This window comes from Vigna angularis, chromosome 7 (assembly GCF_016808095.1).
Source record: "Vigna angularis cultivar LongXiaoDou No.4 chromosome 7, ASM1680809v1, whole genome shotgun sequence".
NCBI lineage: Eukaryota > Viridiplantae > Streptophyta > Magnoliopsida > Fabales > Fabaceae > Vigna > Vigna angularis.
Genome location: NC_068976.1, coordinates 12,418,846 through 12,430,518, shown reverse-complemented (window position 1 = coordinate 12,430,518; position 11,673 = coordinate 12,418,846). Strand labels below are relative to the sequence as shown.

Here is an 11,673-nt window from a genome sequence, read left to right as displayed (position 1 = left end):
TGAATTTGAAAAAGTAACTTTTTTTTTGGTAATTGGATATAATTTTGATACATAAAATGAAGGAATAACCTTTTTTCTTTTACTTTAAAAGAAAAAAAAAGCTACTAGCTATTGAAATTCCCTTGAACAATGCATTAAACTTCATACAAAAATATAATAATAGCTTTAGCTTTTCTTTTTCTATTTATGAAGTTAGTTGCGTATACATTTTTATAAATTTAATTTTAAAGTATAATTTTTAATTTAAATTTATTATGAGTACATAATATTAATTAGTTTTTTTTATGAATAAACGAGATTATTTATTTTGTTAAAAGTAAAAAAAAAAAACTGTCGAAAAAGAAGAGTGATAGTACATTGATGGAAAAAATAAACAAAAATGGAACGACATTTCATAACTATTCAGTCTTTAAGCTACACCACTTCCACAGAACCTTAAACCCCATTCACTCATCAAAGCAGACAAAATCGTGGTGGAGAGCACAGAGAGGATCTAAACTCATAGTTTTCACTGACTAGGTTGTTGATTATGTTCACGAGAACTTCCATTTCCGTCTGAAACATCATCATCAAGAACAACACGTTTGTTGTCGGAAATTTCCAAATTTTCTGAATTTGCGAGGTGTTTGTGGAAATTGGTATTGGAAGATGGGGTGGCCAAGAAGGTTGGTTTGTGATCTCCAGCCATAATGACCAAGATCTTCTCCTCATAGACCAAAGGCTGTTCCTTTTCTTGAGGGTCATCATCACCCTCTTTGTTGGTGTTCATATTCTCCAAATCCCTTTGTTGGGTACTCCTTGTGAGTCTCCAATAGGAGCAAGCAAGTATGAAGAGTGCCATGGATATGAGAGCCATGATGATGGCCAAGCCTCCAAAAAGGTAAGGAACAGGAGAGTGCCATGGAGAGGCAAGAGGTGATGAAGTTGAGGTTGATGTTGATGTTGTTCTTGTTGACGTTGTTGTCAGTGTTTGTACTGTGGAGGTTGTTGGTGCTAATGTGGTGGTTTTGGTGTTGGTGGGAATGGGAAAACTTCTCATTTTGCTATTGTGCTTTTGCTTTTGGTAGTTGGTGGAGGGGAAATAGAAGGCAAAGAAGAGAAGGATTTTTGAGAGCTTGTAAAAGAGACATGGGGAGTAGGGTATTTATAGTGCCCAAGATATATTGAATGAGACAGAGCAAGAAGATTGTGTTTATAGTTGTGTGATGCTATAATAAGTATAATGCAAAGAATGTAAAATTCAAAATTAATCTCACTTTATTCTTTCTAATATAATACTCTTGTCTATGCATTTTTTTTTATTGTTAGTGTTAAAAGAAGTTTAGAACAACTTTTTATTAAATAATGGAAAAGAGATATTCAAGATCATATACGGGTTGTTATTAATGTATATAAAAAATATCATTTCTTCTAACTTTCTATTTTTATTTCCACTATACTTCCTTTTCTTTTCTCTTTACTTTTCATCACAACATGGAAAATCTCTATATTAACGTTATATTTAAAAATTAAATTTTAAATTTAATTCAATCCTAAAAAACAGTTTATAAAATAGGACTTACATCAATATATTAGGAAATCATTTTTCTTTAATTAATGTAGGATTTCCCACATACTCAAATTTTCAATATATATATATATATATATATATATATATATATATATTTACGTATTCATCAATCCTTGTCACCGTGTCTATTTTAATATCGTTTATATCCTTATATGTTTCCATTTTAAATTATTAAAACACATTTATTTTATTAAGTAATATAAAAGTCTTATATATTAAATTTTATTTAGTTTTTAATTTCTTAACTTATTTCTAAACTACATTTTAGTTAGTTTTACTCCTTTTTACAATTATTTAACTTTTATGTTATTTAATATTTATATAATTATAATTTTTTTCATAATATTTAATATTAAAAAAGTGTGTATTTTTATGTTAAATATTTAATAATATTATGATCTTTTATTAAGATTTTTATTATCAATAAAAAATTATTTAATTAATATTTAAAATTATTAATAAACTAATATGTATACATATATAAATATACCTATTTTTCGATGAAGATAAATTAGTATTAAACAAAAAAAAATACCCATTGTATATGAAAATGACGATAAATTTATACTTCAAAATATAATGAATTTCTACATTTGACTTGTCATTATCACATATTTATTTTCTTTAGAAAATTTAAGATTTAAGGTTCAAAATTGTCTTCAGCTTTTTAAATTTAGTTTTTTATATTTTAACTTTGCCAATTGTGTCTCAGTTGTTACAAATGTGAGATTTTAGTTATTCCATGTTTAATTACATCAATTGGATCTCTTAAATATCCTGATTTTCACCCACAAAAAATGTTATCAGTCATAATTATTTCCTATGTTCCTTTATGAGTATGCTTAAGGTTATTTTGGACAAACTAAGAAATATAATAAATTTTCTTAATCTAAACCAAATAAGATTTTCTATTTTCTTTTTTTTTCTGTGTCCCAATAAATATATTTATGTAGTGTAATACAATATTAGATACAAAACAAAGATATAAATAATAAAAGAGAAATTAATGTTGCCTTATTTATGTAGTGTAATACAATATTAGATACGAAATAAAGATATAAATAATAAGAGAAATTAATGTTGCCATAGATTTCAAATTCCAAAAATCCAACTTTTAAAAAAGAAATAAAGGAAGTATATTTCAATTAACAGAAAATTAAAATACTACAATTACAAAATCTAACCTATCGAATTTTACACCATTAGAACACGATCCTAACTGCTCATATATGATACTTGGAAACCTATTGACACAATATGTTACTTAGATACTCAAAAGTGCAATTAATTTTTTCAATTCAATTTATTTACGAGATTGTAAGTCAATTTGTAAGAAGAGAAACGTAAAAAAAAATAGTGAGATATTAAAATGAACAATTAAAATAATAAAAAAAATTACAATATTTATGTATTTTTAAAATATTTTAAAAATTTTTCTGTTGTGTTTGGTTTTTGAGTATTGATATTGACTAAACTCTAGATTATTTGAACCAAGATGTTCCATGTTGACTGTTATCTAAGATGTGCCCACAATGACATTGAATTATTTTATAAAATTATCAACAAAGAAATATACAATTATAAAAATTTTATAAAATAAATCAAATAACACATCCTGTTATAATATTCTAAAACTCATTTAATTGTTGATAAAATAAAGTTAAAAGTTGAAACAAGTATGTAAGAATATATTGAAAATCATCTCTTCAAACGAAAGTACATTTACAAATAACATGAAAAATAGAAACTCATTATAAATTTGACGTGGTTGGATCTATATCTATAAATACTCAACTTTTCTAATAAAAATTACAATTTTTTTTGACAAAAAAAACTGCAAATCTTTACTTCTTGCAAATTATTACTATATTCTAATCACTAAACAAGTTCTAAAAAATAAATTTAATAAGAAAATATAAATATTGTTATAGAAAAATTAATGTAGTGCGTGCTCCAAATACTTTACTCCTTGGAAAGAAGAATATGATGCATAAACATGAATGAAGTCATGATATAATACTGCTCTTGAACCTTATCCTTGGTACTGCTAGCTAGCAATACGCCTACAAAAGGAATACATATATTTATTGTGAGGATGATGCAATAATTTTGCATATTTTGGAAAAAGAAAAGCAAATAATTAAGTATCTTGTCTATTTTTGGAGAGCCACGTCTTTAGGTTAGTGGGTCCCAAGAAGGGCATAGCATGATGGTGCATAATTGGATATTTATATTGTGAAAGCAACCACAATGATCAAGTGGGGATAAAAGAGAATAAACAATGTGGGCAAAGGAGGAAACAAAGCCATTGGAGCTTTTGCTTTTGTTTCATTATTACTTGGATTTCAAATGTGATCATTATGTACTCTTAATTATTCATCAAGTCATCAAACTATGCCCCCTTCTAAAGAAGATAGAATAAAATAATATTTTGTTATTTCTATATCAAAGATAAGATTTGAGTTTGTGTTATAGGTAGAGTTAAAAAAATAGAAAATAAAAAAAACTTTATAGCTCGTTGTTTTATGATTTATGACGAAAGATCGTTAAAAAATTATATTAATTAAAAATAACACAAATTTAAAATATATAAGTGAATGTAAATTTCATTTTACAAACTGGTTTTATGATGTTGGAATTTCTTAACTTGGTATCAAAGTTAACCTGATATCAAAGTTATTCTTAGAATCTATTCTAAAAAGATTTATTGTTTGTTGGACATATGTTTCATCATTGTTTTGTTTTATTAGTTATCGGATTACTATTGAACTGTCCATTAATATTTAATCTTATACATAAATCTATAACCTACATAGTACATAAGTATAAACTGAGTTAAGTTTAAAGTCTATTTCTTAACCAATTGTATTACTAATTTTTTTATGATTTTGAATTGAAAATAGTGTGATAAATTATTTATATAATGTTCATAATTGATTTGTGTTAAATTTCTTTGATATATATTCTTTTGATGATCCATCTTATCTATATAGTTATATGTAAAATTTTCATATTTAAACCATTACTAAAAGGTTTTAAAAATAATATAAAGTAAAATTTAGTAAAATTGTAAATTTTACATTTGAGGTGATACTCAACATTTTGTAGTTTCTTTTTTACTTCCTCACATGACGTTTTCTGGGTGTAAAATATCATCATCCAATCCAATAAATGAAGAGAGTTGCTCCCTCCACCACCACGTACTGCTCCCTCCACCTCTCCAAATTCTTTTATTTCCAAAATTACCCTTAGGTTAAAGGTTAAAACTTTATTACTTTTACCATGAATTTTTAATTTATTTCCCAAACCATAATTTTACCTCATTCATATTCACTGAGCGCAGCTGCACCCCACCCCCACATATCATGAATACTCTCCTCTCTTTCCCATTTCTGTTTGAGTTCCTCTCTTATTCCTTCCTTTTCTTTCTTTTTCGTTGATTATTGTGTTCTCCACCTTTTGGGTTTCATTGCTGCTGCTGATTCGTGGTGTGGAGGAGTGCAAATTCTAGTTTCGTTGCGGCTTGTTTTCGTCTTCATCCATCCAGGTTGGTTTTCTTCACTACTATTTTCTTACTTTCTAGCTTTGTTTGCATGTTAGGGTGTATTATTGTTTGAATCTATACTGTGTTGTTGTTGCTCATGCTATGTATATTGTACTGTCTTTGTATAATGTGCTGTCTTTGTTGTTTTTCGCCTCCACAGAGCCCGCGAAAGGCCACAACGAATGTGGGATATCCGTTGGGCCTTCAACGGATACTGAACTCCTTAATAATCTACTAATGTCAAGGTCCAAGGAGACCGATCATTATGAATTATAAACCAACCACTTGTTTGAGTTTCCAAGGGTTGAGCTGCTGATATGGTAGAATAGATTTTGGTATGATCTAGAATCACAGTGGTTTTACTCAATCTATACATAAAATACAGTTGGAATTTTCAATTATCGAAAAGAAACTTAATAAAACAAAACAGTTATAAAGAGATTTACCCAGACTGGAATCATTATAGTCGCATATCATATAATAACTTTTTCGATGTAAGACATGGTTTGCTTATTAGTTGCCCTACTATTTTTTCTCTGCAGGATGATTCAAGTAGACATAGCCTGCTAACAGTTCAAGAAGTAATAACTCGGGAGTGCCAGCCTCCATTGGCGCACGATTTTTTCATAAAATTCAAAATTTAATAGGGTATGTTTTTCGTAATATGCTCTTGGTATTTGACAGTATGATAAATGTTAAATTTGGTAATCTGGTCATATCACTTCTTCTTGTAACTCTCCCTGCTCGATGACAGAAATAAACAGTTCTCAATCTAGTGCCCTCAATTACATGGCCAATTTCAGCAACATACCCTTAAACGGATGTGAGCATCCGTTAAACGGATGTTGACATCCGTGGACGGATGCTCACATCTGTTTAAGGTTACCCTTCTTTTACGCACACCTTCTACACTATACTTAAAAATTAAATTTTATTGAAAGATAAAACTGAAATAAAAAAGTGCAGAGAATAGTCTGTGGTGGTGTAGAGAGCAACGCTCGTAAATAAAAAAATGTCTTAATAATAGTTTTGAAGGTACAATCTCTATTTTACTGTATATTCACTCAAAATTGATTCATAAACTTCACCATTAATTCTCTTGGGTATAAAAATGATTGATAATTGATTAAGGAGAAAAATCAATATTGTTTTTGTGAGAAATGTATCACTGAAAAAAAATGTCATCTATTGAGCAAGAAAATAAAGTGATTTTGGAGTCACACTAATCGATGAACATCATATAATAATCACCAATCTTACTATTAATAAAGAAATTGGTTTCACATGTTGAGTAAAATTTGTTACGTATTTTACGTTTTTTTAATTTAAAACTACGATGGAATTTGAATATTTCATGATTAAGAGGATCACAATGAAACAATCTTAATTCATTATTATTACTAAAGTAAAAAACTTATTTAATAAGTACGAATTTTTTATTTTATTCTCATCCTCGTAAGAAGATAGGTATATTCATATTCTCATTCGTATTTATTTATTTATTATTATAAATATTAATTAAATATTTTAAAAAAATAAAACATGATATCATTAAATATTTAATGTTAAAATGATATTTATTTTCTTTTTTTCAATAAAATAAAAAAATTACAGTTGTGTAAATATCACACAACATTAAACAAATATAAAGTAATTATAAACAAGAGTAAAAATAATGTACTTCACAAATAATTTAAAAATAAGGATCAAATAGAAATTTAGTATAACTTTTTAAAATTATTTAAAATAAAATATATTTTAATAATTTAAAACACGAATTACTACGATGATAAAGACTTTTATAACATGAAAATAAAGACTTAATAGATAATACATAATTATTACTAGTGTTGTCAAAATGGGTCACTCGATTCATCACGAGTTGTTCATTCAGTGAGTCAACTCAACCTAGCTCACTTATTAGCGAGTCGAAAAATTTCGAACATGACCCAGTCCACCATGGGGTTGATGGGTTAAACGGATTGACTTACTTAATTACAAGTTCTTTTTTAAATCCAAAAAATATTACAATTTTTTTGTAATTCAAATTTAAACAATTTTACGATGTTAAACTCCAAAGACAATTCAAAATAAAATAATTAACATATAATTCAAATATAATGCAAAAGCAAACCCAAAAAACGAATAAATAAGTTTATAATATTGACAATTTTTGTGTCACTTATCCACAAGTTTAAAGTCTTAAATTGATAAATTTATAATATTTTGCTCTCTTGAAACATCTTTTTATTTATTTCCATTTACAATATAATAAAAAAATGTTAACTAATAACATTGAAACACAAAAATAATAAATAATTAAATTAAACTAATTTATTTCCATTTACAATATAATAAAAAAATGTTAACTAATAACATTGAAACACAAAAATAATAAATAATTAAATTAAACTAGGTGGGTTGGTGAGCCAACCTGGTTCAACCCAGGTGAGCCAGGTTCTAAGTGAGTCGGATTGAAAATTGCCCTGTATAAAAATATTTATTTTTTTCAAACCCAACCTGGCCCAAACCCGTGGTGAGCCGGGTCAGGTTGGCCCATTGGCCCATGGGTTCTAACCCATTTTGACAACATTAATCATTACTATCTACATATTATTACATTTCCATTAAAATTGTTGTTACAAAGTCGAATACATTTTGCAAAAACTTCAACTTCTAGTACTCTTAACTTCAATTTCACACTCTCAAGTCGAAATGTTCAAGTATTCGTTCTCTCCAAACTGAATAAGGTTTGTATCTGCAGAAGATACACTAAAGTTAGTCAAGTGTGTTGATGACAATAAATATAATAATTAATGAACTTATTTAATTTATTTCGTATAACTTATGTTTATGAATTCTTATCTAGATGGACATAAACCACATTATTTATTTACGTGTTAGTCTTGCATTGACTAAAGACATATATTTTTTATGATGGGAGATTACCCTAAAGTTTTGTCATATAATTTTTTATATATATTTAAAAATAATATTTATATATTATTATATTATTTAAATAAAGTTTAGAGAACTTTTTCAAAACCCCATTTCGTTTCTCTAGGACCTTCCTTTTTTTTTCTTCTTTATTTAGTTTCTCTCTTCCCCTTCTTTTCTACGTTCTTTCCTTGATGTGTCTTATATACCTTCATCTATTTCATACTTCTTCTTTCTATCTCAATTTTCACTTTCAATTTTTTATCTTTTTCAAAATTAAATATCACCAGAGTGAAATTAAAGGGTTAAGGAACATTTTGGACCAATCAATTTTTTTTTGTAAGTTTATGTTTTTTCCTTTTTTTTTAAACAATTTGTTTTCCTCTTCCATGTGATAAATTTGTCTACTGTGTACCACTGAATTGTGATAAATTTATATTTTTGTAAATAGGTGAAAGCTGATAAATTTATATTAAAAAATTATTATAAAGAATAAAAAAATTGAAAAAAAAAATCCAAAGTTCTTAGAGTTACATATAATTAATTTAAAAATTCTTTAAAATGTGATATGAAAAAGAGTTCTCAAATTTGACAATACCCACCAAATCATATTGATGAGGTACGGATGACTTATCTAAAATGAGATCCATATCAAATACATTTAGAAAATTATTTGTGGTCAGGTAAAAATGATTAACCAAAAAGATTTTAATACAGATGGTTTAGTTTATTTTCTTCATGGTTAGAGTATTCATTGTTAAAAGATGTTGCATATTGCTTACCTTACTATCTTTTTAGTAAAAAACCAAGCAGACATCCTAGTTCAGATGTTTTCAAGTGATTGAATTTGAATTCTAATTAGGAAGGAGTTGGTTGTCTTTCTTATTGTTTTAACTTTGTTAAGTGTTTTTTTTATAGGTTTTAAAAGTTGGAAGGGAAGTTAATAATAAAAAGAATTATGCTTTTCTTAAACACATAGGGAAGGATCCTTGCTCACCACACAATAACACAATAATGTAGTGAGAGCTTGTCAAGACTTGTTAAATCAAAATTGTCATAGCTTTAGTTATAGTTTGAATTGTGAATAGATGAATTCTAGATATATAAATGCAAGAACTGGTTTTCTGATTTTCAGGTGTAGTAAAATTAAAAAAAAACGAAGCTTTTATTAAAATAATCACTAAAAAGATGTGGGAAGATGCACTTCATGACACTAATTTATGTCAATTGATGTCGACCTTTGCCATTTATGACGTCAATTAACATCGGAAAGTCTAATTTTCAACTCCAAATCCTTTACAGTTCCATTCCAGAGGAAAACTTTCGTTGACCAAATATCTGTGGCTCAACGAACTTGACGTCGGGCAACAAATATTCAGACATCAAATCCCTAATAGAAACCACCTTCTGGATGATCGCTAAGGGGATTGTGTTGGACTCCATATGATGTCGGGGTATATATTTATCTAACATCAATTAACGTCGGGGTTATAGTCTATGTCAATTTAACGTCTCCCGATATGATGTCCGTCTATTTTTGGATGTTAAAGGTCGAAAAATATTGACGTCAAAGCCCTTTTTTGCACCAGTGTAGGAATGTTTTGAAAGTGCAAAACTCATATCAAATTATGTAGAATAAGTTGTGTCTCAATACTTCAATTGACATAGTTTTTTTTTATCATTTCAAGGTTGTGCTTTTTGAGGTCATGATGAAACTACGAGGAACCAAAGTAATTTTCTTGAGATGATAAAACTCATAGCACCATACAATGATGAAGTTGCAACAATTGTTTTGAAAAATGCTCCATATAATTCCAAATATACTTCACATAAAATTTGAAAGGAATTATTAAATATTATTTCTAGTAAAGTGAAAAACCATATTCACGAGGAAGTTGAGGATTCCAAGTTTTGTATAATTATCGAGGAAGCTTGTGCTATCAAAAAAGAACAAATGGATTTTGTTTTGAGATTCCTTGACAAAAATTTCTTCATACAAGAGTAGTTTTTTGATATTGTGCATGTTAAAGACACAACAACATTAACTTATAAGAATGAATTGTGTGTTGTACTTTCTCGATATAATTTTAATGTTTCTAATATGTATGGTCAAGGGTGTTAGAAATATGAGAGGAGAATGGAATAGATTAAAAGCATTGAGTGATTGTCCTTATGCATATTATGTTTATTGTTTTTCTCATCGGTTACAACTTGTCGTGGTTGCTGCATCAGAAGCAATGATTCCAATTCATTAGTTCTTTTCAAAATTAACTTTTATTGTTAATATTGTTTGTTTTTGTACTAAACGTTATGACGAGTTTGAAAATTGTAAAGGGCAAATCAAATTGGTATTTTAAAACAAGCTAGGGATACCCATTAGAGCTCTCAATCTTCTTCTATTTGTAGCTTGATAAATATGTATGATGCAACTTGTTCAATTCTAAAAAAATTAGTGTTGATGTTTACTTATTCTTAACATGGTGATGCTGATAATACTTTCAAAAGTTTGGCTTCATTTGAGTTTATATTGATTTTGTATTTGATGAGAGAAATTATAGGGATAACAATTGTTCTTTTGTCAAGCATTACAATAAGATATAGTTAATTTTATGCATTTAGTTTGTTCTACAAAATCACTTGTTTAAAAAATGTGACTTCTTTTTGTGAAAAACATGCGATTGAGGTGCTCAATTTTTATGTAACAAGACAAGATGCTCTCGTCACCAAAAAATCATATAATGGAGCATTATTTGAGAGTTGATATATTCTTTGTTATAATTGATAAACAATTACAAGAGTTAAATTGTAGATTTAATAACTAAGTAAAAGAGTTATTAATTCTAAGCTCTATCTTATATCATAAGGATGCTTATAAAACTTTTAATATTGATAAAATTTGCACTCTTGTAGACAAATATTATCCCATGGATTTCAATGAGCAAGAAAAGATTAATTTTTCATTTTCAACTTCAAATATTATCCCATGGATTTCAACGAGCAAGAAACATTAATTTTTCATTTTCAACTTCAGCATAGCGTTAAGATTCAAATTTAAAGAATTTATCAACATTCTAATATTTGTGTATATATGTTTGGTCGCAACAAAAAAGTCAAAAATTTATTACTTGATTGATATATTAGTTCAACTTATCATAACTTTTTCAATTTCTACAACTACAACTGACATTTAATGATAGCATGATAGTATTTTATGATTATTTTATTACATGATAGCTAATGATAGTTTTTTTATTCTATTATCATGTATGCTTGTTTTCAGTAGACAAAATAAAGAAAGAAAATGAAGACTTTTTTATTTTAATTATAAAACATGATTTTTATATAAAAAAATCTAATTTGACATCCTCAAATATTTTTCCAAATTTTGCCAATTAACTTAACCTTTTTTTCTTAGTTTAATTGTATTTTACCATGGATTTTACTAATGTCAACCGTTTGGCCAAATGATCTCCTTCTGATCAATGCATATCGACCTAAGTGGCCGATAGATATTGAAAAATATATAACACTACTACTTAGATAACGGAAATATTGTCAGATAAGTATAATACAAAATTAAGCTAAATTTATAAAATATGTGACAAAACATATTTATTCATCA

At 27.3% G+C, this 11,673-nt stretch overlaps 1 protein-coding gene across 1 annotated transcript; it reads right to left on the bottom strand.

Annotated features, from left to right (window-relative positions):
• Nucleotides 1-370: 370 nt before the first annotated feature.
• LOC108337837 (protein GLUTAMINE DUMPER 4) lies at nucleotides 371-1,129 on the bottom strand. The gene has a single exon (XM_017574439.2). The coding sequence runs from the start codon at nucleotides 1,037-1,039 to the stop codon at nucleotides 509-511; it is 531 nt and encodes a 176-aa protein (XP_017429928.1). The 5' UTR covers nucleotides 1,040-1,129; the 3' UTR covers nucleotides 371-508.
• Between the last annotated feature and the right edge of the window lie 10,544 nt (nucleotides 1,130-11,673).

Bases quoted from the DNA above. Each gene is read 5' to 3' on its own strand.
- LOC108337837 (XM_017574439.2), bottom strand. From the start codon at position 1,039: ATGAGAAGTTTTCCCATTCCCACCAACACCAAAACCACCACATTAGCA.